Source organism: Leopardus geoffroyi, chromosome A1, assembly GCF_018350155.1.
Source record: "Leopardus geoffroyi isolate Oge1 chromosome A1, O.geoffroyi_Oge1_pat1.0, whole genome shotgun sequence".
In the NCBI taxonomy this organism is placed as follows: Eukaryota; Metazoa; Chordata; class Mammalia; order Carnivora; family Felidae; genus Leopardus; species Leopardus geoffroyi.
Window position 1 is genome coordinate 82100813 of NC_059326.1, and position 26823 is coordinate 82127635.

General features: G+C 50.0%; 1 protein-coding gene across 1 annotated transcript in view; it reads left to right on the forward strand.

Moving 5' to 3' along the window:
* Positions 1-33: 33 nt before the first annotated feature.
* The window catches only part of CUL4A (cullin 4A), a 46913-nt gene continuing 20123 nt past the window's right edge, over positions 34-26823 (forward strand). Inside the window, exons 1-10 of the mRNA XM_045482447.1 lie at positions 34-551; positions 889-1004; positions 9369-9472; positions 15570-15639; positions 16792-16865; positions 19367-19529; positions 20022-20111; positions 21433-21515; positions 24491-24558; positions 26629-26747. Coding sequence (XP_045338403.1) covers positions 398-551; positions 889-1004; positions 9369-9472; positions 15570-15639; positions 16792-16865; positions 19367-19529; positions 20022-20111; positions 21433-21515; positions 24491-24558; positions 26629-26747 — 1041 coding nt within the window. The 5' untranslated portion in view covers positions 34-397. The remainder of the gene's footprint in view (positions 552-888; positions 1005-9368; positions 9473-15569; positions 15640-16791; positions 16866-19366; positions 19530-20021; positions 20112-21432; positions 21516-24490; positions 24559-26628; positions 26748-26823) is intronic.

The window sequence follows — 26823 nt, forward strand, 5'->3', positions numbered from 1 at the left end:
GGTTCCGGAGGGACAGAATCCGCGGGAGCGCGTCCCGGGCCGGCATGGCGGCACGTCCGGGCTGAGGAAGGCCGGGGTCCGCTCTGCGATTCGCCGCCTCTCCTCGGCGAGGACGCCTCGTCCGCGGCCCCTAGGTGCCCGGGCCTGCCCCGGAGCTGACCGGGCCTGCGCCCCGCCGCCCCCTCGGCTGTCGCAGGTTCCGCACGGAGCGCGGCGGACGCGGCGCGGCCCGGCGCCGGGTCGGGGTCAGGCCGGGGTCGGGGTCGGGGTCGCGGTCGCGCCGGGCCGGCCGGGCGGCGGTTGGGCGGCCCGGGGCGGTGCTGACGACAGGTCCGCCCGCCCGCGCGGCCGGGGAGGCGGGACGGGGCGGGGCGCCCGCTGCTTCCCGGCCGCAGCCATGGCCGACGAGACCCCCAGGAAGGGCGCCCTGTCGGCGCTCGTCGGGCATACCAACGGCCTCACCAAGCCCGCGGCCCTGGCCGCGGCCGCCGTGTCGCCCAAGCCCGCGGGCGGCGGCGGCTCCAGGAAACTAGTCATCAAGAATTTCCGAGGTGGGTGCGGGGCGGCCGGCCGGGAAGGAGCGGGGCGGGGGGGGGCGCGGGGGGCCCGGGGTCGCGGCTCCTCCCGCCCGCGGCACCGGCCAGAGGAACCGGGCCGCTCGGGCAGCGCACTTCTTCCGCCGCCAGCGGTCCCGGCAGCGTCCTGCTCTCGCGTGCCGGGGTCAGCCGGCGCCTGCGGACCTGCGTGCGCTTCCCGCTCGGGGCTCGGCGGCGGCGAAGGCGGAGCGGGGCTCGCGCGGCGGCCCGGCGGACCCGGGGGGGGGGGGGGGGTGGCGGGGGATGGTTCTGTGAAGCGCGCCCGCCTCACTCGGGCTCTCCGGACCCACAGACAGACCCAAACTGCCGGACAACTACACGCAGGACACCTGGCAGAAGCTCCACGAGGCGGTGAGAGCCGTGCAGAGCAGCACCTCCATCAGGTACAACCTGGAAGAGCTGTACCAGGTGAGGCCCCGCCGGGGCGGGCGGCGCTGCCGGCCCGCCTCGCTCGCTTGGGTGCTGTCACGGTTGTGTAGGTAACACACCGGTCCAGGGCCAGGAAGTGTGGTGCGGACGCGGGTCGGGTGGTCCCCAGTGTTGTTTCAGAGTCGGAAATGAGGGAAGTAGCGGGAACGCAAGCATCGGCCTTCCGCAAGAACGGTAAGAGTTCTGGGCGGCGTGTCCCCCGGGTCATTGCGTGATTCATTGGTGGTTGGTGGTTGTGGGATTTTTATTTTCAGGCTTAAGCTGCCTGGAAAGATAAAGTTATGCCATTTCGGGAGAAAGATGTGTTTCTAAGAGCCACACGACTGTCATACTTTTTTAAATAGACATGATTTGTTGTAACTTCACGGTTACATAGGACACTCTCTCTGCGCTTCTGGTTCATAGATTTTCTCATTTTGTGATTGTTGCTATTAAGACATGCAGACAGATTTTGTTACGTTTCATGTAAAGATGTTCCATTTTTAACACAAAAATGGTCAAAAGTACATGTTACTATTTGCGTATTCCATTTATAAGCAGACTGGTTTCTCTGATCTTCCATTTGTAAAGAATGGCACTCATCAACTAGTCTGTTATCTACGTTTTAGGTAACAATATGATACCACAATTTCTATTAAAGGACTTGAATTAAAATTTTTCTTCTGTTTGCATGAGTGATTACATCATAAAAACAATGGGGATTACAAAAAAGTACAAAGAAGAAAATTAAAACTATATATACTCCCATCATCCAAAGAAGACTACTATTGACAGTTTGATACACATACATCCCTTTTTGTCTTAAATCATCGTAAGTTTATTCTATTTTTAGATCAACTTTATTAAGGTATAATTTATACATAATGTGTACTTCAATACATTTTATACTGACGTGTAAATAACCACCACTACAGTCAAGATGTAGAAAAAGTTCGTCTCTCCCCTGATCCACTCCTTGCAGACCACTGATTTCTGTGGCTATATTCCACCAGTCTAGCATCTCCCTTAAGCGGAACCTTCATCTTCCACTTGGGATAGTGCTTGGGACTGTCATGCCTACTGTGTGACAGTAATTTGTTTCTTGGTTGCTGAGTAGTGGGTACCACCATTTCACCAGCTAACAGGTATTTGGGTTTCCAGTTTGGGGCTGTTATGCATAAAGCTGCTATGAACATTAACAAAGATGATTTGTGTGGACATATGTTTCATTTCTCTTGGGTGAATATCGAGAAGTAGGGGCTCAAAGTCCTAACTTTTTAAGGCATTTCATGTTTTCAGAGTGGCTATACAATTTTTTTTTAAAGTTCATTTATTTTGAGAGAGCATGCATGCATGCTTTCTTGCAGGGGAGGGGCAGAGAGAGGGAGAGAGAGAATCCCAAGCAGGCTCTGCACTAAGTGTGGAGCCCAACGTGGGGCTCGATCTCAGGAACCGTGAGATCGTGACCTGAACCCAAATCAAGAGTGGGCCACTTAACCGACTGAGCCCCCAGGCTCTGGTATCTGTACCAGCAGGTGTAGGGGAGCTCCAGGTGTTCTGCAGTCTTGCTAACACGCGCTATTATCAGTCTTTTTGATTTTAGCCACTTGAGTGCGTGTGTAGCGGTCTTTTGCAATTCCATATGAGTTTTAGAATGTTTGCCAATTTCTACAAAAAAGCCAACTAGTGTTTTGATTAGGATCATGTTGCATTCCAGATCAGTGTGGGGAAAATTGATATCCTGATATCGTGTCTACTGATTGATCACAAGGGGCGGCTCTCTGCTTCGTCTTCCTTCATTTCTCTCAGCAGTGCCTTCTAGTTCCAGTGTGTAGGTCTAATACAGCTTCTATGAGGTTTAGCCCTAAGCATTTCATATTTTTTTTAATGTTTATTTATTTTTGAGAGACAGAGTGCAAGCAGGGAGGGACAGAGAGCGAGGGAGACCCAGAATCTGAAGCGGGCAGCTCAGAGCCCGATGTGGGGCTCAAACCCACGAATTGTGAGGTCATGACCTGAGATGAGGTCAGACGCCTCACTGACTGAGCCACCCAGGCACCCCAAGCATTTCATATTTTTAATTGTATTATAAATAATAGTTTTAATTATTGGTTTTCGCTAGTGTATAGAAATAGAAATTATTTTTATACATTGGTTTGGTATACTGCTCTCTTACCTCTCCTCCAGTGGCTTTTTTGTGGATTCCATCAGGTTTTCTACATAGACCATCATGTCGCCTATGAACAGAGATAAGAGATGGTTTTACTTCCTTCTAATCTGCATGCCTTTTAATTTCTTTTCTTACCTCAGTGCACTGTTCAGAACACCAGAATGACGATGAGTAGAAGTGGTAAAAGCAGACAGTTTTTGTTTGGTTCCTGATTTCAGTGGGGAAAGCCTTCTTCAGGCTTTCAGCATTGAGTGTGATGCTGGCTTATCATAAGTGCCCATCATCAGGTAGAGGAAGCTCCTTTCCATTCCTAATTTGCTGAGAGATTCCCAGAAGTGCATGTTGGACTTTGATGAATTCTTCTGTAACCGCTGGGGTGGTCATATGACATTTGTTTTCTTAGTTTATCGCATGGATTGACTCTTCACGTGGCAAGCCCATCTGGCAGCTGCAGGACAGATCTGAATTGGCAGTGGTGTGTTACCCTTTTTTGTACTCTGGGATTCAGGTTGCTGTCACTTCATTGGTTTTTGCGTCTGTGGTCATGGAGGATGTTGGTGTGTTGTTTTCTCGTACTGTATTTGTCTGAGTTTGTCTCAGAAATGAAGGCCTCATAAAGTGAGTTGCGAATGTTCCCTCCTTTTCGTTTTCTAGAAGAGTTTGTATGGACTTGGTATTATTTTTTCCTTAAATGTTTGAGAGAGTTCCCGGTGAAACTACCTTGGCTTTGTGGAGAATTCGTAAACCACGGACTTCTTTGGTGGGTTTGGAGCTCTTCGGGTAATTCGTGTCTTCAAGTCCGCTAATCTTCTGCGGCATCTAATCTGCCCGTAGTGCCATCTGGTGAAAGTTTCATCCCATGCATTGTTTTTCTCTCTAGGGGCTCAATTTGAACCTTCTCAGTATCTTTCCCATCACTACGTAACTTCTGGACAGAGGGGATACAGTTATGATAGCTGTTTCCATGTGTCTGTCTTCCAGTTCTTTCCTGTCAGCTTCTGGCTGCATTGGACTGCTTTTTCTCCCCTTTAGGTGTTGTGTTTTTCTACTTCATCGCACATCTGATAATCTTTGATTGACTGTCAGACATTGTGAATCTTGATTTGTGGGTAGATGTTTTTGTATTTCTATAAATATTCTTGAGTTTCATTCTGGACATATTAAATTATTTGAAAACCTTTTGATCTTTTAGAGTCCTACTTTTAAGATTTGTTAGGCAAGACTAAAACAGTATTTTGTCCAGGGCTCATCGCCCCACAACTGAGTATTCAGGGCCCAGTGTCTTAACGGCTTTCCAGTCTGGCTCGTAGGAAGGTGCTATTCCAGGTCCCATGTGGGCACCAGACCCTATTGTCCCTTTCCCCGTCCTTAGCAGTTTGCTCACACACAGGTGGCGAGTCCTTGAGGGGGACCCTTGACCTCTCCTTGCTCGTGTCCATGCCCTCTGTGGCCACACGTCTTCCCTGTAGGCCTTTGTCTCGGAGACTCGAGCCTCAGCTCCCGGCCCCCTCTCCACAGCCTGGAAACAGGGACATAGGAAGGGAGCGTCCGAGCTCGTTTCCCTCCCAGAGGTCGCTGTCATTCACAGCCCAATGTGCGATGCTTCGCAGACTGCTATTTCACACGTTTTGTGTGACGTTTGGTTAATTCAGGCAGAAAGGCTAGTCTAGTCCCCTTATTTCATCTTGGCCAGAAGCAGGAGTCCCTTCAGGTGTCTGAACTCTCATAGGTTTATTAGTTTAATAAACTGCTATATTTCACAGCCAGGTTTCTTTATTCTTCTCTTCCTGGAGATTTGACCATCTGGGATCGATTGCCTGTCATCTTTCATAGAATGACTTTGCCATACCTTTTACCCAGCAGTGTAGTTCATAACAGTCGCCGCATGTGTTACCATGAATGAACAGTGTGGTTTATAACGGTCACTGCACGTGTTATTATAAACACTAGTTCTAGGTGCCCTGGGTGTCTGTGTGCGTCTTGACACCCTGAGGGCTGGGGGTGCTTACCCCCAAAATGGAATCTCACATTCCATGGGGCATCCCAGGAGGCAGGGGCGGTGGGGAGGCAGGGGCGCAGGCCGGCTCCTGGCCACTCACAGAGAGGTACCCGGTTTCAGGTACCTCTCTGGGGAATGAGCTGCTCAGATCTTTTGGAAGCAAACGGGGTAGAAATAGTGACATCATTGTGTAGTTATTGACTGTTTGCCTTATCCTGATCTTGTGATAAAGCAGTCAGTGCATTTACCTGGTGTTTCAAAGTACAGTTGCAGTTTTTGCTTAGGTGGTGTGGTATATACTTCGCAAAGAATTTTGTGTGAAAGTGACAGTTCTCACCAAAGTATGAAAGTTTTTTTTAGGTTTTTGTGTGGTTTTTTTGAGGAAGTTTTCAGGATGATTTGAGGGAGAAGCTTTTTACGCTTTGATATTGATTAGTCTTCCCAAAGTGGGGTCTCTTCTCCCCCCATCAAGGCATCCCTTACCACGTGGACACTTTAGGAGGCCTCCCTGGAGGAGAAATTAGCTCCCGTGTGTCTGCTACAGTCCACCTGTTGTTTCTCTGTAGGAGGGAGGTTCAAAGTGTGGTGAGAGGAGAGTCTGCACAAACATATGCTCCGTCCACACTTTCCTCCGACAGAGCTAAGGCGAGGAGACTTTCAATGCCCAGATCTTTTTAGTCTGTTTTTAAAGATCTGAGTTTAGGTCTGGAATTAACACCTGCGGAAGAAAGTTTATCTTGTGTGTCTCCTGCCTATACGTTTTAGTCCTGTTTGCCAGCATAGTGGACAACAGATAACTGAAGTCTGCATTTGTGACACGGGTTTCAGGGAAAGGGCTAAGTGCTGATTTCAGGCACTTTTGATGCCCAGAAACAAAGCCATCATGGGAGACTTACTGTTCTGAGGAAAGCCATGCTATCCTGAGTCACGGACTAAGGTCTCCGAATTTCTCCTGCTTGGTGATGATTTAGTGAAGGGGAATGTGGGGTTAGGTGTTGAGTGTATTAATAAGATGGCTCAAACTGATCAGACTGATTGAAAAGGCCCGGAAAGTAGTAGACACATATAAACATGTTATTTGATGGACCGATTCGAGAAAGTAACAAATTAATCAACAACGAGCTCCATACAGAAGTTGCTCAAAAACAGAGGTGAATATCCAAACTCAAATCTATTCAGCTTAATAGAAAGGATTTCATAAATCAGCAGTTCTGAGCGCTCAGTGGGATTAGTCGTCTGTGTTCAGGAGTTGACTGTGAACATCTGGGAACTGGGAGTCAGGGTTGGTACTGCAGCCCACGCTGCCCATGTTGGCCATAAAACCCCCATCCAGGTGACTTCCGATCCCTCTCAAACATACTCTCTCACTCAGATCTGAGCTCTAATTTAATTTCTGCATCGTTCTGTACTCGTTTCCTATGGGCAAGAACCCCATTAGCGCTTTCTTCCGAGCAGTGAGTTCATCACCTTTCAGTGGGCCCACGATTGAGTAGGGTCCGCCTTCAAGACCAAGTATCACTTACAGAGGGGACATAGCTGCCCCCCACCCGGAACTGTGCATGTGTGCCAGGAGAGCACTGTGCCGGCCTCCGGCTGTCAAGTGTGAGCTCTGGCGTGGCCCCGGCCTGTGCGCCTCTCTCTGTAAGGTTGGCCCAGGTGTGATTTTCCCCAGGGCTGGGGGCTGGCTCTCATTTTCCCTTCATCTACATAAATATGTGCTCCTAGTATCTGCCTGCTTTTCTCTTTTACGATTTCTCACACTACGGTACCCTCCACTCCTTTTTCTGTCTGGTCTCAGCTTTGGCATTCGAGGCTTTCATGAAACAGATCGTCTTCCAGGACCGTGTGCTCTCATTTCATTGCTCCCGTGCGTTCCCCCCACCCCACGGCTCTCTTTAATGTCCTGTTGGATATTCCACACTCAGGGCCAAGTATGCTGGGGGCTGCGGCTCCACCCTGCACAGGGACCGGTGTCTGATCTGCCGTATGCCCATCTGTCTGGCTTCAGTGTACTTGTCTGTCCCAACACAGACGACAACCTGGAGAGGGCTTGGGTGTGGAGGCCTGGCAGACTTAGATTACAGAGCTGTGCCTGGGCAGTTCGGACAGGCGGCTTCCGCCATGGCTGAGTGAAAGCGAGGAAGACACTAACACAGGGCTTCTCCCCCTCCTGTCATCCTTGGATTAGCTGAATTCCTTCTGTCTGCTGTGCCTCTTACACATGTGAGGGGTAACGTGAAACACACCGTACCGTTGGACTCCCAATTCACACCCCACAGCGGGCACTTCTGCGCCCCAAAGCAGGACTCTGTCTCCAGCACTTCTTTTGGGGAGGGGGCTTGTATGTTGTGGTGCTCCTGTAACTGACAGAAGAGTCAGCCAGGGGCCCTGCTGGGCCGCACTCTCTCTTCCCAGTGAGGGTGCCTGTAACATGAAGACACCAGCAGTGACTCAGCAAAAGACACGGAGAAAGGACAGCACCCACAGCAAACCTGTCTACGCCAGGGTTTGGCTGGTGCTTGTAAGAGGCCCCCGGGTTCTGTTTTAAGAAAAGATCTTAAGTGTGCTTCACGTAAATAGTAAATATGTGCCAAAGAGGACATAGATGAGAAAAGGTGTTGTAAAATCAACAGTGACAGCATGTCACAACTGGGGTAAGATTGTTTTGAGGACACTGACTCCTTCAGGAATGAGAGCAGGCAAAGTGGTTCCGTGAGTGAGATGTTCCGTGAGGGACACGTACTACCAAGCTCATCTTGATTTTTACCAAAGAAAATACGTTTTCTTCATGTATTGCATCAAAATCGTTTCATAATAATTATGCTTATGGATCTCCCAATAATTAAGTTACTGGAGCAAAAGCATTTGTCAGCAGGTTATTTTGGGTTTTCAGAAACACAAGGATAGATCTTTGACTGAAGTATAAAGATAGGACTACAAAGGGAAGGAATTACAGGGTTTGAGAAAGAAATTCGGGGCTTTTAACAGTGTAGATGAGCCCTTATTTGTAGAGCAAGGCAGCACGTAGGGGAATGCCGTATTGTGCTGTTGCACTGATAACAAACTTGCTAAAAACAAGTTATAATTTTTAATATCTTCATTCCGTGTTCCCTTTTGACCTTTGTGAATGTGCATGTGTTTTATACAGTAGTGATTACTGTATTTATTTAATTTATGTTAATAGGTAGCAATCTTATAATCCTAAACATGGGAACTATTAATATTTATAAGTCTTGCTACAACAAATAGCTTTATAAAAACTTAAGTTACCTATTTCCTCAGGAATATAGTATTTGATTTAAATTCAGATTCTGAAGTGTTTCCCCCATATTTTTTTAGATGGTTCAAAACTAGTCAGTAGAAAAAACTACACTTCTGTTTTTAGTATCTCACTTGGATTGAATGAGATGCTGGTTTTGTACATGAAATTGGAAAAGAAATGTTATTAGAACCAGTGAGAATATGCAAACATTATTTTTTGATGTGGATAAAGGTATTTTAAGAAAAATGTTTCTGCTTAAAAAACTTGTTTCTTCATTAACTTAAGACAAGCCTAAATAAATTACACATGCAGCCTGCAGAAAAATATGTAGGAAACAAGTACAGTGTAGCCGGTGTGGCCTGGGCACTCAGGAGCGTCCTCACTGTGCTACGGGCAGAAACTGCCCTGATGCTCGCCCACCTGTGTGGAAGGTGGTCACTGAGGGTCCGGAGCAGTGATTTCCTGACCTGGTTGCATGTTATAATCATCAAGGTAAACTCATCCACCTTTCCAGTGTCTTCCACCTCAGATGAATGTATGGGAACATCCAGATCTGTTTTAAAGTCCCCGGGTAAGAGTGGTGAGTGGCCAGGTTTAGAGACTGCTGCACTAGAAAAAAAATAGGGCATTGTAGATGCTCAGATGTGTGCAGGGACGCCGCGGGGTCCCAGGTGTCATGGGCTGACATAGGTGTGCTGTCCAATCTGTGCTCGGTATTAGCTGTTGTTACCTTTTTTACCAGACCCTTCCTGGATTCCAGTATTCTGACAATAATCACCCTGAACTTAAACATAACAGTTTATTTGTAGTTTTTGTAAGTATGAAGGGGGTGCTTGTCTGTTACGATTGTGATTTTATTTACATACACAGGTCTTTTTAAAGAACGAATTTGTTATTCATGGTGAATAATTCACTTATTCCTTTTGTTTTTAGGCTGTCGAAAATCTCTGTTCTCACAAAGTCTCCCCAACACTCTACAAACAGCTGCGCCAGGTCTGTGAAGATCATGTCCAAGCACAGATCCTTCAGTTTAGAGAATATCCTTTTTTTGGCTCATGAGTTTCTATGCATTACCTAAATCTCTTGAGGCTGAACATTAATAGGATAAAGATGTAGTGACTGTTGTTAGTATTAAAACAACAGCTTTCAAAATTCCCATTTATTTATAAAACAAAACCTAACATTTGTTTCACGTGACCTAATATAACAGATTTTTTTAAGTGGAATTTTTATTATTTACATTATTTATCTGATTAAAGCAAAAGAGTGTCCATTTATTGGGTGTGGTTGAAGTGTTTAGGAAGACTTCTGAGAAATGTCTTAATTCTATTCTGCTGTCCTTCATTCTTGTGAAAAACCATCTATATTAGTTATCTCTGATGCATAACAAATTTCCCGCAGACTTGGCAACATAAACAAGCACCCGTTTGTAGGCTCACGGTTGTGTGGGTAGGGAGTCCCAGCTCGGTTCAGTGGGTTCTCAGCTCAGGGTGTCACTGGCTGAAACCGCGGGCTGGCCGGTCTAGGTTTTCCCACAGACCGCCTTCCAGGCAGAACTCCTGTCCCTCTGTTGCAGGACTGATGTCGCTCTCAGCCCCTGGAGGCTGCCCTTGGTTTTTTGCTTCAAGGCCTCTTCTTTTTTTATTTTAATTTTTTTTTTTTCAACGTTTATTTATTTTTGGGACAGAGAGAGACAGAGCATGAACAGGGGAGGGGCAGAGAGAGAGGGAGACACAGAATCGGAAACAGGCTCCAGGCTCTGAGCCACCAGCCCAGAGCCTGACGCGGGGCTCGAACTCACGGACCGCGAGATCGTGACCTGGCTGAAGTCGGACGCTTAACCGACTGCGCCACCCAGGCGCCCCAAGGCCTCTTCTTTGACAGCATGGTTAGTTGCTGCTTCTGAGCCAACAGAAGAATGCCCCTCTCTGGTCTGCTGAGACAGAGTCTTCTGAGATATAACCCACCGTATTCCCAGCCCGCCCACCAGTCAAGGGAGGGCAGTCTAGGCAAGTAGGTGGCCGGGCATCTTCGAATTTTGCCAGCACACCACGCAGGACCAGTGTCTGCCAGGGAGACGGGGCTCCTTACATCCTATCGACAGTCTGGCCTCGGCCCAGTGCTCCAGCCCACCCCCACCCCTTTATTAGTCTCGTTGGGAGGGAACTAGGAAGTGGGTTTAATATTACAGACACCTGCTTGTGACTGCACTTTTCCAGGTCTCTTTCTTAATTTGGAAAAGTAGGTAGTTGGAGCCTGCTCATTTCTAACTCTTGTTCTAGCTGAAGGAGTCCTTTCTGTCCCATCACCCTTCCCTTGAGAAACTAAAGCATTCAGAGTTTGCTAAAATCTCTCAGGGCAGCTGCCACAGCTCTGTCACCTGCTGTCGAAGCTCTGGATTATCCATGGCAATGAAGCCCACATGGCCTAGAGCAAGGGGGTCTTCCCGTAAATGGGTGAGCAGAGTCCATTCTGGTTCTATTGTATTGGCATCTGTAACTGCACCTGTGCAGTATATTCTGGCAGAGCTCTTTCCTACCAGAAATCATGAGTCCATTCGAGACAAAGGTGACCATACCATTGGACCTTTGGAAGATGGCCAGTATGCACCACGTTTCTGAGGCATCCTCTGAGGACACACAGAGGCTCCTCTCCTACCTCAGTGCCACAGCACAGGATTCTCAGAGGCTGGGTGATGGATCCAGGAGCCCATCTGAGATGCTGACTTCTGAAAAGGAGCCTGACTCCCAGGCTTCCCGGAAGTCAGCAGATTCCCAGGTGTCCTCTCCTGGGCCCACACATGTTAGGCTGAACTTCCCAGAAGTCACCAGCAGATTCCCAGGTGTCCTCTCTGGGACAGGCACATGTTAGGGTGAACTGCTGTGATTGTTCCTAACCCAGCTGTCCCAGCTTACTCAAGACTACTTCATGATTACCTGATCAAACTATCCTCCTGCCAGTTAATCCTACCTTGTGGGTTACAAGAATGTGTTCATTAATTCAGTCATTCAGCAGGGACTTCCTTCCTGTCCAGACCTCTATCCGACAGTAGGAAATGATGGCATCGCCTCCTTTCTGCCCTCCCAGTAGTCCTGGTGATGAGATAGAGGCGGGGGGCAGGGTCGTTGCATTTCCTTGATGCGACAAAACCATGTTTCTAGAAACTACGATGTATTTCATTAAAGAAGAAAGATGAAAAGATACTCTGCCATATGAATTGTCATTGGTGTGAGGCATCTTGAGTTCCAAGATATTAAGTTATTAGAATCAGGGACAGGAACTGCAGTGCAGGAAGCAGCTGGGGCAGAGCTTTCCAGAGGAGGGGACACTGGAGTCCCATCATGGAGGACCAGTGGGGTGTGGCCAGCCAGAGGGAATGAGCCATCGGAGAGGGGCGCTTGTGGGGTGCTTGTAGGACAATGCCAGAACCTGGGCATACTGGTGGAATTTGAGGCCGTAATTCTGAGTTGCAGCTTGGGTTTGAATCTTTGTGCACGCTTTGAAAGGTCTGGACTTAAGTGTACATCTGAGGGCCCCTGCAGGTATTTGAAGCAAGAATCCAGTGCAGTTGTATCATGTTTGGCAGTGATACAGGCAGGATGAGACTGGTGACAAGGTGAGCCAGAGGTAGCACTTCCTTATTTCAGAGAAGGGGGTGGGGCGGGGTGGGGCTGGAAACAGGAGTGAAGTAGGTTCTGGCCCTTTAGAGCTTAAATCCCAGGGAGACTGACGAGGGCATAAAGGTAGGCATTTATGGGTCAGGGTGGTGGGAGTTTTTAAAGGCTCGGATAAGCCCCTGGGGTGTAAGGAAAGGGCAGTCAGGCGCGTGCCCGCCCCCAGGAGGGGCTGTGTGCAGGGGGAGGGGTGGCTGATGGGGGACACAGTCCTGCCCTCAGAGCTCATTTTGCTGAAAGGGTGGGTAGCCTCGCCAGACTTCAAGGGGCCGAGCAGCAGAGCTGTTGCAGATGCCCAGGCCCTCAAGGCAGGAGTACTCCAGGGAGAGCATGCTGGGGTGTCTCTGGTCTCTGGGATGTTCCTGTAGTTTGTATGTGGCTGCTTTCTAAGGTCCAAGGACTGCTCCCTCCGCTGTACTGGCCGCATGCTGCTGGTGAGGACAATGGAAGGAGTGCTCAGGGAGGCCAGGAGGCCCCTGGTAGACAGGTGGTAAAGGACTCCTATGGAATTGAGTCAGCTACTGTGATTTTCTTACACTACTGACTCTGTTCTTTCATTCATGTGTTTGGATTCTGCACTTACCTGCTCGTTTCGAAATAAGTTCCCTGCTATTGGTGATAGGCCTTTCCCCACGACCACGGCTTCCTGCACATGCACGCCTCAACCAAAAGCAGCACATGCCGAACCCGGCATCACTCGGTGCAGAAAGGAGGCTGCGGCACGCACCCAGCCTCAGTTCAAAAGCTCCTCTTCTATGACAGCAACTGGCTCTCAGTGGAATCTGAGCTGGCCAGCACCTGTGCACAGAACTCACTCTTCCCACCCCCAACTCAGCTCTAGGGCATCGCCACTGTGGTGAACCGCAGAAGGGCCAGCCTGCCAGCCTGCGGCATCCGTGTGGAGTCCCACATAGCAGCAGCGTGGTCCGTGCGGCAGAAGGACAGAGGTGACCGGCGTGTTCACGATTTCCTGTGTTTTCCTACTCCGTAGATGACGGCAGGCTTTGGGCTTCTTTACGAAGACCCTCCGTGAGCAGCGTGTAGCCCGCGTGCACGTGTGGAGCACCGGCAGCAGGCTGGGTTTGTGTGTCTACACGGCGCGGCCCTCGGTTAGTGCTGCGGCTCAGAGGTGAACGTGACAGGCTTCCTGCCTCTGTGGACTTTGTAGGCTAATGAGGGAGGCAATAATTCAATCGTCCAAACCGTGAACTGTGACAAATGTTGTGGCAGAAAATGTCCTCTGCGGTCATAGCAGGCAGACCTGATTGAGGTGAGGGGTGTCAGGTGGTGGGCCGGGGTGAGGGCGGCTTGTCCTTCTGCACACTCTGCTGGGGTAGGAGAGTGGGGTAACCCGGCTTAGACAGCGTGGGCGAAAAGAGAACCAGTCACTCTTCTACTTGGCGTGGGCACTGTCTTTTGGGTTTCTTCCTTCTTGTTGAATCCTTGTAGTCACGGCCACATGTATTCGCACTTTACCACGGGGTATTCCGTGTTTGCTGTTTGACACCTGACCGACCCCTCTCAGTACACTGCTTAAAACCTTAGCTAGGCCTGGCCCTTCTCCAGACAGGAGAGAACAGTGTTGGGAGCCTATGATGACAGGCGGTATGTCTTAACGCCCCGAGGGTGCTCATGTGAGGCTCTGGGCTTTGGTATGTAGAGGGCTGGAGCTCGGTGCATGCCGGCCTTACCGTTTCGTACTGTTTTCCATGGGAAACAATCGCAAGTGACGGCTTTACCTGGCTAATTGAGGAGAAGCATCTCGTGTAGTAAGCCCTACCCGCAGGGCCGCTCCCTCCCAAGGAAGTCCTGTGCCGGGCCGAGTGCTGCTTGCTCGCTTTTGGCGCCTGCACCATCCGGCGGTGTGGGACTGGCTAGTAGGAGTCTCACCCCGGGCAGCCCCACCTTCCGACAGAGCCTGGCCCCCCAGCTGATGCAGACTGCCCTGGAGACCTGCCAGGGTGTCAGTAATTGGCTTGTGTCCAGCACCGGGTGCCAGAGCTGCTGGGTCCCTGCTACATGTGCTTGTGACTTTTCATTTTTTTAGACTGTCTGTGTCAGGTTCTCATATTGTAGGCCATTGTAAATTTGAGCAGTCATAAAAGATTTCTTCCGGAATAACATGTTATCCATTGAACGACTAGGTTTTTGCTAGGATTTACTATTTGTGATTTATTAGCAAAGCCCCAGGAGAAAATAAGATGTGTGGCCAGGACCACTGTGGCTGAGGTCAGCTCTCCTTACTTGGATGACAAGGATGCACGTGTGTCCGTCAGTTCCTTACAGCTTCCCGATCTTCTGTCCTCTTTCCAAAGTCCTGGTCGTGTCCTCCCCTCCACTGGCTCCCCTCACTCCATCAGACCGCCTTGCCGACTGAAGACTCTGACACCTGTCTGATTTCACAGCTCACACCTTGGCCCATGCGCTGCTTCTGTACATGCTGTGGATTTTACATGTAACCTCACACCAGTTCTGAAGAAACCGAGGTCAAGGGAAGTTCATCGCTGGCCCAGGGTCCTGGAGCTGGGACTGTACAGAGGGAGCAGCATGTGTATCGTGCAGTTGGGGAAACTGGAGGCGCACAAACGTGGGGAGTTTTGTAAGCCATAGGCAGCATGTAGACATTTATGACAATGACTTTGCCCAAACCTGTGAAGGCCGTGCTGGATGCATTTGGCTGTAGTTTGCTCTAGGAGTCCATGTTGGAGTTTTCTTTTTTCTATAAGCAGTATGTTGAGCCTTCTTAAAAAACACATTCTAATTATCGAGGTGAGAGTGTTCTAATTTGGTGCATGAATGAGACTTCATATCGGTTCTCATTGAGAATATAGGTTAAAGTTAAACCTCAGCCACCTCCCTCCAACTGCCTGTTCCCTGGTGCTATTAATAGTCGACCTGCTTTGTCACCACTGGAACAGTGCAGGTTGGGGTCTGTCCCCACCACCCTTTGCAGGATAGGCCCTTAGGTCCAGCCACCCAGATTCATGAAGCCTGTGACCTGGTGGTTAATTCAGCCAGCCAGCAGGGCTCTACAAGGAACCTGGCCATAACAGCAACAAGGGGAACGGGAAAGTTGGGGTTGTGGCTGGAGGCTCATCACAAATTGGGAACGCAGTTCAGCGATGCAGAAAACCTGCACCTGTGGTCCCTCTGGTCCTTCAGTATTCTTTTTTTTTTTTTAAGTTTGTTTATTTTTGGAGAGGGGGAGAGAGAATCCCAAGCAGGCTCTGCACAGTCAGCACAAAGCCCCATGCAGGGCTCGATCTTACAAACCATGAGATCATGACCTGAGCCGAAGTCGAGTCGGACACTCAACCGACTAAGTCACACAGACGCCCCTGGTCCTTCTGTATTCTGACAACAAAATGATGTGTAGATTCTGTGTCAAGAGCTGCAGTTATGGGGTTAAAGCTGTAATAATTGGCCAGGATTTCTAAAGTTTTCCTTAGCAGGTCTGCACAGACTCACTAGATAGTGTTTTATTTTTAAAGAAGATTAACACATGCTGGCAAGATCATTGCAGACAAATGGTAAGCGTATTGACTTTTCTGTTAACCCTGGTTTTAGGGACAGTGTGCTGTCCCATAATCTCCATAATCTTCATCAGTAGAGCCCAGTGTCTGGTCTCACCGACGCACTTCCTCTTGGTCCTGTTCACCCTCTGCTGTAGCTAAGCAGGAAGGGGATTGGGTAGCTGGGAGGGTGTGCCCCTTTCAGTCCAGCTGTCTTTCCCCCCCCCCCCCTTTCTAACCAAAGATGGCCTCGTCCATCTTCCCTCACCCATCTGAGGACAGTGTGGGCCAGACTGTGGGCCAAGATAGGGAAGTGCTGTTTGGGATTCTGTTTTGGGTCAGATGCTGCCATCCAGCTCAACATAGTAGGACAACAGGGCAGGGAAAAGCTACCTGTGTGAATGGCTGCATTTCTGGATTGGGGCCAGCTGCTAATTTGACCTTCAAACCCACCTGACAGCCCACGGTACCTGAGCTGATTCCTGAATGGGTCTCTAAAGTTTTTCTTAATCCCACTTTATGCCTGATAATCAAGCCTGACTTCCAGGTTTTTACTGTAACTGGACAGCCAAAGTCTTAGACTTTGCAGATGTATTGATTCTGATCTGTTTTTATGCATGTGAGTTTTTAGCATGACCTGGCTGTGGGGGAAAACATGGTAGTAGTACCTCTCCTAATAAGGAGGTGAGTAGGGAATAATGAATGAACCTCTTTTCCAGGCCAGGCACCGGGTACAAGGTCAGAATAGATAAACGTCTGTTAGGAAGGCTACGTTAGGAGAATCACAAGGTTCCTGGTGGTCCTGTGTCGTCTTTGCTCGGCTTGCCAAAGAGAGTCAAACATGTGGCCAAGAGCCTCATGCTGATGTGACAAGGACTAATTATTTAAAAAGCTTAGAGCATCTCTTCAGGTTTGTGAGGTTTACCACATCAGGCAGGAAGTGACCAGATTTCCCTTATAGTCAGATTTTCTGGACAAAAGAGATGAAAATCAAACACCAAAGGAGCAATTAAATTTGGGGAAAAAATCAATCATGAAGGTCTTGGTGGGGAGAAACCTCAAGAAACAATTACTGTAAGATTTGAGACAGCTACCAGTTATAGTTCAGAAGGCCTACTCTTGGGTATTTAGTTAGTAAGTTACATAAATAAATGCTTTTCTAATTGCCAGATCATGATCAGAAGTATTTTCCTGTTTTTGGACCGCACTTACGTACTGCAGAATTCCATGCTTCCTTCTATCTGGTGAGTGTCCTGGTCAGTAGGGCCGTGTCTGTGTTCCTTCATGTCAGCCAGAATCACTAGCGCACCTGTCCAGGCCCAGGCGTACCTTAGCCCCGGAGTGAGGGGGCCGAGCTGGGCCGGCCATGCCCAGGAGGAGCCCCTTGGGGCACCCTGACCAGCTTGCAGTGAGTGTCACAGTACAGGTGGCGGGCAAACACAGCAGGACTGTGGGAAGCCACATTTCTGTCCCTGGGCGCTGCACGCCAGGGCCATCTGGAACCAAGGGCACACGGTTCACCTCGGCTGGGACGGAGAGGCCCAGGCGCTCACTGACTCCAGCAGCTGCCCTGCTCTGAGAAGACCGAGGCTGGTGAGGTCATGGCCCGGGGCCCTGAAGTCCCCCACAGCTCCCCATTCGGCTGACCAACCACAAATACGGAGACCTCGTTTCAGTCTGCTCGTCAATCACACAGCATCTTTCAGGGACTCCCCGCCCTGTGGCTCTGGGTGCTCGTCACTGACTTCCACACCCTGTTGCTGATGCCATTCGCCACCCCACCTGCCCCTGAGGCTCCCGCTCCTGCCTCCTGATCAGACTTGTCCCTGATGTCGCCCTCGGCTTCTTCCCAGTCTCTGTTGGCATAGAAGCCCATTCTCCCATTCCCTTTAAACCCAAGTTCTTTAACAAGGTGCTTTCTTTTCAGTTTCCTCTGCGTCTGTTTCCTCTGACCTGAGGCACGGACACCGCCCTTCCTGAGGTGTCCGTGACCCCTGCTTACCAGACCCACGGACACTTTTTGTCTTTATTTCATGTTCCCGCCCATCTGTGCAGCTTTGGACACTCCTGGTTGGATGTCTGTCCATCCTCAGCACCACTTTGCTCCTCGTTCTCTTACTGGCGTCTGCACCTGCACTGTGCTAGGCTTCCGCACGCGGCTGCAGAAAGGGTAGCCTTTGTTCATAGAAACAGCAAGCATGTAACTGAAGGTCACGTGGTTGCTACTCTACAAAGCACTGTTCTAAGAGGTTTGGCACCTGCTCCTTTAGTCTGTGGTATAGCTCTGCAGGGGATGACCATTATCGCCTCCACTCTACAGACAGAAACTGAGGCAGAGCGCTCCCAGCTTGTGGGGCTGCCGGGTCGGAACTGTTCATTTGTGAACATAGTTTATAACATAATGTGTCGTATAAACTGTAAGCCCTGCTCACAGCCTAGCGATAGCAGCCTCGGGCCACTGTCAGAGACAGAAAACCTGAGCGGGACAGTGCAGTATGAGACGCCCCAGGCAGGATGCGGAAGGAGGCTGAGCCCTGGTCTGGGCCTGAGCTTCGCAGAGCCAGCAGGACTGGTGAGGGGCTGAGGTAGGAGAGGTGGTAGTGGAGGGGAGGGGGCAGCGAGTTTGAAGTGTGGTCTGTGTGGAAACAGGAGCCGCCCAGGACGCACAGGTTGTGGGGGAGGCAGAGACGTGGATCAAGAAGACTGCTCGATGGCTTGTGGGGAGCAGCTGAAGCCGGAAGCGGAGATTGAGATTTTAGGAAGAAGCGGAGCAACAGTGAACACTTCTTCCGTACCACACCTGCTACCTGCCTCGCCCAGTGTGGAAAGGGTTTACGGGCGTAAAGCAGTGTGTGTGATGCCATTTGCGGTTAGGGAAGGACAGGCAGAGACCCAGAGGCACCGTGAGCAGGGGCTGGGGTCAGGAGTCAAACCCAGGCGGCCGGCTCGAGCCCCCACGACTGACCGCTGTGCTTGACTGCTGTGTCCTCCAAGTGCGCACGAGACCCAGGCCTGCACCTCCTGCAGGGAACCAGAAAGGCCTTTTGTGGTGTGCATTGGAGGAAAGGCTTCACCACAGGTGGGGCTCCCCAGAATCCGCACTCACCTGTCTACTGCTAACCGCCCCCCTCCAGCCCCCCACTGCCCGTTCAGAAGACCCTGCTGGGTCCAGGCACTGAGTTGTGTCTGTCTGCTCGGTATCTGGCTCCTGGGGGACCTGTGGAGGTGTCTGAACAGAGCACAGGACCTTTTATCCCATGGTGTCTGCACAACTGCCGAGAGCTGGTTTCCTCCTGAATTCCTCAGCAACAAGCGGAGGGCGTGTGGTGGCCTCTTCGCAGTGCGGTTCACACTCCAGCTGCCAACGGAGGGGATCGAGTCCCATCAGAGGAAGAGGTGTATGGCAAGCTCTGGAGAGGGACCAGAGACGGAAAAGGGAAGGATAGGGCCAGCCGGGTGGCGAGTGTGTGATCCCGCCCCAGGAAGAAGGATGTGAGCTGTTCCCAGATTGACGTACTTCTCAGTGATGCCTGACCCACCCCAGGACACAGCCTTGATAAGAAAGCAAATACAAGGCACAGTAGGCTGGCCACAAATGAAAACACAACAAAGGAGTACTTGACAGGTGGATTGAGAGAATTAGCAAATCAACAGTTTGGGCTAACAGGCACAGCATAGCTTGGAGCTTCACCTGGAACTTCTAAAATGAAACTAAAATCTAGTCTTGTTTTTACTGTTTGTACAGGGATATGGGATTGGAGCTTTTTAGAAACCATATCATTAGTGATAAAATGGTTCAGAGTAAAAGTATTGACGGGATTCTGCTATTAATTGAACGAGAAAGAAGTGGTGAAGCTGTGGATCGGAGTTTGTTAAGAAGTCTGCTGAGTATGCTCTCTGACCTTCAGGTAATCTGTCCTGTCCTAAACGTTTACCAATAACTCCTACTAGTCTGTATCTATATCTGCTGAGTTTGCTGTCTGACCTCGGGTAATCTGCCCTGTCCTAAACGCCCCAATACTTCCTGATAGTCTGTACTACTTACACCAAAATAAACTGGTGTATGAAAGATTTAAATGCAAAAAACTAAAATAATAAAAGTGGCTGTTAAAAATGAGCAAGAGGAGTGACTGTCAGGCTAATGCCAGATCAGGAACCACAGAGGAAAGTGCCCTTAGGACACAGACCCAGTGCTCCAAGGCCAGGGCGGTGCCTCCTGCCCAGGCCCTTAAGGAGCCCATGCGCTGGGCCGATCTGCCCAGGCCTCTGGAGGAGAGGCACACAGGCAACTCCTTAGGGCAAGTCACCGCAGCCATGCTCCCTCAAAAGCTTGGATTATCAGCACTTCCAAAGGTAGGTTTCTTTTCTGTAATAGGCCAGTAACTTTGCTCTTTTCTTAGGTATATAAAGATTCATTTGAAGTGAAATTTTTGGAAGAAACTAATTGTTTATATGCTGCAGAAGGCCAGAGATTAATGCAAGAAAGAGAGGTAAGACGAGGTATTTCTGAGTCACCTTATTTCTTTTTAAAGAAGTGCGTTTAAGTTAATTTTTAAAAGTTTGTCTTTCCACATACACAAACATTTTATAAGAAATCTTCTGAAAGCCACAATCTAGCTGAAATTCTCAGTCACAGGCTTCATTGTTCTTACAGTAAAGACTTAATTTCTTATAACTTAGAAACTTTTTTTAAATGTTTATTTTCAAGAGCAAGCACGAGTTGGGGAAGGGCAGAGAGAGAGGAGGACAGAGGATCCAAAATGGGCTCCAAGCTGTCAGCACAAAGCCCGACGCAGGGCTTGAACTCACGAACTATGAGATCATGACCTGAGCCAAAGTTGGGCACTCGCCCGACTGAGCTGCCCAGGCGCCCTTGACTTAGAAACTTTTTTATTGCCCTTCCCCTGCCAAGTGAAAAAGCCAGTAAGGTAGCTTCTACATGTAACTCAAGTTAAAACAAGAGGATAAAAGGAAATCTTAACTGTAAAGATGACCCAAGCACACCCCAAATCTTCCATTTGTATGAGGCTTTGGAAAAAATTACCCAAAAGACCACAGGAAAAAACATATAACAGTAGCCATATGAACCCAAAATCTTGGCAAGCAGTTAGAGCAGAGACTGAAGGAAGCCCCTGGGGACCCTCCCCCAAATGTTGGTCGTTGTCGCGCAGGATGAACTGACCGTTGGTTCTCCATCCCGGTTTTGGAGAGGACACATTATGTGCGGTACCCAGCCTTGCTGCCACCACTGGGTCAGAGCGCTAGAGACCGTTTTAGGGGGCCCCCTAGGCCGTCAGGTGACAGGAGGAATGCCCTTTGCCTCTGGAGATCTTCTGCATCCGTGCTGTTTGGCCTCCCCAAGTGAACACCCAGTCTGTCGATTAGCTTTTGCTGACCCCACTCGTTTGGGGCCAGGGGATGCCATTAGGCCTGCACCCTCTGACCTGAGTGCTGCTGCTCGCCTGCCCATAGGGCCTCAGTGATGGCAGGGACCCACGGCCTCGTCCCAGGAGCTTGACAGTGAGCGGGACACAGCAAAGAAGGGCTGCCCTGCCCTCACTCTAGAGGTCACTTTTACTGTCCAGAACTGAGTTTCAGGAAACTCTATACTATGTATCCTGCCCACCTTCACGCCCCCCGCTCATCTGTTCTCATACTTGCCTTGAATATATAAGGTGGTTTTTTTTGGTTTTTTTTAATTTTCTTGTGGACAACAGTGTTTCAGCTTCTTGGGTGACACCAAGAATCTTTGTTACTTAAAAAAAAAATAAAATCTTTGTTACTGACATGTTTAAATGTTGTGTTTGGAAGGTTCCAGAATATCTTAACCACGTAAGTAAGCGTTTAGAGGAGGAAGGAGACCGAGTAATCACGTACCTAGACCACAGCACACAGTGAGTACCATTCATTTACTCAGTTCTCACGGCATGGCCGTAGCCCGCCCTGTTCCTGGCTGTTTATTGAAATAAACGCTGTCTTCGTGGACTCAGCCAGTACTATCAGAGTATCTTTGTTGTCAGCACGTTTCGCTTATGTTATTTGTGATTATCCAGCACCTGTGAGTCACAACAAGTGCCCTGTTGTGAGTTCTCAGTGAGTTCTCATCCGAAAGGAGTACTTGAGGCTGAGGAACTTGGCATCTTGGGGTTTAGTGACAATGGATTCTATTTATGTTGATGGAGTATAATTGAGTGTCGGGCACTTTGGGTTGTAAACTTTTTGTTAGACGTGGAATGTAGCCGTAATTTTTATTTATGGTATTAAGTCACATTATTTTTTCTTCTCATCTAATTTTTGTTTTCTCTAAACCTGAAGTTGGTAAGCAGCTAGGGAAAAGTAAAAGAAAACTTGTGTGGATGTCTGTTTCTCACCCTGCACATAACATTTATTCAAGTGAGGAGAGTTAAGAGAAACCAGAGATAGAAGAGACTGAAGGGTAGAAAGTGCAGTGGGGCAGGCAGGATGAGAGGGGCACCGATGTGGCACCTTGAGAATACAGAGAACAGAGGGTCAGGAGAGGAAAGGTGAGCTTGCTTTAGACATTTGAGGGGCCCATGGGGAGCCCCAGGTCTACATAGAAGGATGGTCGTGCTGAAGCCAGGACAGCTGTGTTCCGGGTCCCCTGCGGACCAGGGAGTCACAGGGGCTGGAGGTCGGCAGCAGGGACGCACAGGGAGTGGGAGGGAAAATGATGTGCCAGTAGGTCACATCAAGGTTGGATAAGAGTCTTCGCTAAGTATCTGGAACATTTTTTTCTGTTGATGTTTTCCATATACTGTGAAGTTCAAGAACTTCAGGGAGAGAGATACATGGTAAATCATGGCGAACAGCAAGCAAATCACTCGCCCATTTCAGGATGGAGGGGGCGGGGCACTGGGGCCGCTGGGGCCTTCTACCTTATGACCTGTAGGCGTTGGGCACAGCAGTCCTTTTCCTTTTCACACGTGCTCATCCACCCCTGTGCATATGCTAGATTTGAAATTTCTCCCCCCAATTTTAAAAAGTATATTGCTTACAAGTATATGTAAGTTATTTAAGCAAAGGAATAACAGATAAAGGTGGTTCGCCTCTGGGCGCGAGCACAGGTGGACGGAGGGCGCACTGACTGAGGCGGCTCCTGCCGCACTGGGTGATTCAGATGTCACAAAATAAACAGTTGCCGTCAAGGACAGAAGAGGGAAGCCACAGCTGAGCAAGCCACACCTGCCTTCGCGCTGGGCTCCACATGCCCCTTCCTGCCCCCACGTCCTCAGAGCACAGTAGATGGCATCCCGGACGTGGAGCATGCTTGAGGGCAGCGGGGCACTGCTTTGAACTGCACCTTGTGACCCACCTCATGCTGGACACCACAGCCAGGTCACCCGGCAGGCCCTACCCCAGGGACTCTCATCCCTCAGTGTGGGAAGGACCCGCTCTCCTGCTGCTTGGCACAGTCGGTAGATTGTCATTTTGTCACTGTAGATTATAAGGTCGATTCTTGGGCACCTGGGTGCTGAAGCAGCGCGTTCTCCAGGACTGCACCTCTGGGCTCGAGGGGCCTGCAGTTTCTGCCCTGGGCTCTGCTGGGACCTGTCAACGCCACCCGGGCTCATGTGGGTGCTGCATGGGCTGTTGGAATGGAAACGGTGATGGAGTCTAGATTGCACGCCGCCTGGAGGCAGTGGTTCCGTGAGCACAGGACAAATCGCTCGGCGAAGCCAGTCATCGGGAAACTGCACATCAAAACCAGTGTGGTTCCACCTCACGCCTGCCACCGTGGCTTTTGAGTAAAAAAGGCACACAGCACGAAGCCCTGGCGAGGACCAGCAGAAGTCAGAACCGCCGTGCATGGTCAGTAGGAACATGGGCAGCTGCCCAGAAGACGGATCGTTAGCTCCTCAGCTCCCCAGAGTGGTAGACAGAGCTAGGTGTTTTTTCAGCACACCAGTTCTACTCCCAAATAGATAAGTAAAAACATCCGCAAGACTTGCTTGCAAATATTCAGGCAGCGTTACTCAGTAGTCAACAAGGAGAAACCACCCGCTGCCCCCTGGTGACGTGCCGCTGAAGCTGTTTGGATGAGGATCGGTGCACTACTGGCCTTCCCTGCTGTCAGCCCCTGACCTCTGACCTCCGCCCCCACCTCCCGTCATCGTGCTGCCCCTCCCGGAGGCAGACCCTCACCTCTCAGTGGGCACAGTCCCTGACCTCTGCTCTCTCGCAAGGGGGGTATGTGCTTTCTCTGGGGTCGCTGTTAGGTTTAAGGTGGGCCATTGTAAAGTTCTTTATGAAGCAAAGACTTGAGAAGATACCCAAAGGTAATAATCTTGGGACTAAAGCACATGTCTGATTAAGAAAAACTAAAATGACATGAACTATGGAATATGTACTCAGGAAGGACAGTTGTGCATGTCCCCATGACTGTGGCAGTCACACTTGGCGATGTTTCAGAGTTTCAAATATTCTGTTCGATGTGACACTTCCGTAGTGTGGGCCTCACAGAGGAGCTTCCTTGATAAGTGGTGATGGGAGGGGGCAGGCCTGTCCATGTAGAGGTTGTGGGGCCTGGAGCAGGGGCGGCCGCAGAGTGGGGGACGGGGCCAGTGTGCCTTGAATCCAAAAGGCAAAGCTTTGTTTTGACAATTGCCAGCCAGGCATGGGGGTGCAGGGCACTTGACTGTCTGCTGGTGTCTCCTTTTCCCTGGACCCCTGATCTTTGTTGTCCAGTAAGATTGTCTTTAGAAAGATTTCAGAGTCCTCATGGACAGCAGGGAGATGGCTGTTCTGATTAACTCCGTGTCAGGTGTGTAGACAGTAAATGCCCCATCTTTACAGGTGATCAAAGTCTCTCCATTAATTGCTTACACCTTGTCTTTTTGCCTCATAATAGGAAACCACTGATTGCTTGTGTGGAGAAACAGCTGTTAGGAGAACATTTGACAGCAATTCTGCAGAAAGGTAGATTTCCCTAACTTTTGTGTCAAGTTACCCTGCATGGTCGCCCTTGACATTTTAAGGAAGTGAGTGAAACGGCGTAAATAGCAGCTTAAGGACATCCATTACGATGAGACAATCGCTAAAAATCGTTGGCAATAACGAGCATGTTAGCCCTGGAAACACCGGGAAAGGCGTCTGGTAGAAATCAAGAAATCACAGGACATGCTGTTCTCAGCTGAAGCCGCTGAGAAACCCCCTGGGCCACAGACAGCTTGCACCTGGGTCCTTGTGCGGTGCCTACGGGCGCTGGCAGGCACAGAGCTCCCAAGGGTGCAGGCTGGTCGCACAGGCTGCGCGGCTGTGGTGGGGCTTCCTCCCCACGCCCCCCAAGAGGCTGAACGCCACGTGAACTGCCAGGGCTGGGGACTTCGGCCAGAGTCCCAAGTATGCCGGACAAACCCTCTGCTGGCGGAGGGCGCAGCACTGCTGACTGGGCAGCGTGCCCTCTTGCGCCACATCCCTGGTGCTGCTCGTCAGGCCCTGGTAAGGGTGGTTCCAGCAGCTACTGTGTGTCCTGGAGGAGCGTCCCGCCTGCCCTCTGTGTCTGTGCCCTTCACAGTGTGCTTAGTTCTCTGGGGTTCAGAGCGCACGGTCTCCCCCTTTTCAGTCCTTCACAGTACTTTGTATAACTATTAGGTGTGTAATGTTACCATTTGAAAGTCATGATGGAGCTACAGGGTTTATTTCAAGATGTTGGAGACCTTAAAGCTTAATTATGGGGAGGCCCAGAATTATGGACGTAAATTATAAATTATAAGAAAAATAAATAGCCAAATATATTCTGATTTGGACTCTGCTCTGCCAGGTGGTGGTTATTATCTGTAATGAGACACCTGAGCATAGGGTCTCCACGTGAAACCAGAACAAAGCCAGGAGGGGAGAGCTGGCATTACTGAGTGCCGGTATCTTCTAGGCCCAGGAACCCGCCCCCCCCACCCTGTGAAGTCATGACCCCATCATACAAGTAAGGAAAGCGGCTCCGAACAGCCTGACACAGGTGCCTCCAAGCACAGCCCCTAAGCCAAGGTCCAGGTGCGAATCTGGATCTCTGTCCTTCTGCACTGGGAATCATTCACACGGACGAGGTCTGGATTTACTGTCCACCTAAAGCAAGTGTGTTCAAACCCCATACTAGGTATTTTCTGAAAGGAGTCTTAGGATGAATGACTTTAAGCAAATAGTAGAAATTTGCATAAAGTCTTCCAAGAACATGGCAAATTATGTACAAGCTTAATCTAAATTTTATTAAGAGACATTTGAAAAATGAGAAGCTGTAGTTTTTGAGTTCTTGAAGAAAGACATTTAGGGTTTCAGTAGGATAAATTATAAAAAATTATTTGCAAAAAAAATTATTTGCATCACTAGGTCAGAATGTAATTCGGAGAAATAAACATTCGGAGCCCTTGCTAAAGATGTGTGATTCTGGCCCCAGGACGCACCTGTGTGCACCTGTTTACCTCCTTTGATGTGTGGACACTGTGCCCACGTGACAGAAGAACCTGAGACTTGAGTCACATGGCTCACACCTCCCCACGCCTGGCCTCGCAGCCTCTGCGAGGCTGTCACAAAGCAGACATCTTAGACAGTTTTCTCTTCCTGATTTCCATACTGTTTTAGAAAGGCTTCGTAAAAATCTAAATACCTAAAACAGGAAAACCCCCAAAAGTGCTATGTTAAATACTTCAGAATCCCCAACGGACAGCAGACGCTTCTCTCCCACGGCTTATCACATAAGCAGATAGAGTGGATGACCTGACAGGTTAGACTCGGGCCCCCAGATCTGCTCTCTGAGCGATGATAGTGAGAGGTGCCCAGGGGCGCTGCCCTGGCCGCTGTGTTAGTCTGACCGGGGCTCTGGCGACCTGAATTGAGCAGCACGGCCGCTAGCGTCCTCTGGTGGTGGGGTCTGGCCAATGGGGCCGCATAGGACTGTTTCTCACCCACGGAGGACAGGGGTCGGCCCCACACGTGTGAGGCGCCCGTTCACACATGGACCCCCGAGCCGCCCTAACGCTCGCTGTGCCGTCGCAGGGCTCGACCAGCTGCTGGACGAGAACCGAGTGCCCGACCTCACCCAGATGTACCAGCTGTTCAGCCGCGTGAAGGGTGGGCAGCAGGTCCTGCTGCAGCACTGGAGCGAGTACATCAAGGTGCGTGGGGCTGTCGTGATGCGCGGTGACCGTGCCTGTGGAGGGCAGCGTCCTGTCTCCCGGCCGTGTGGCTCCC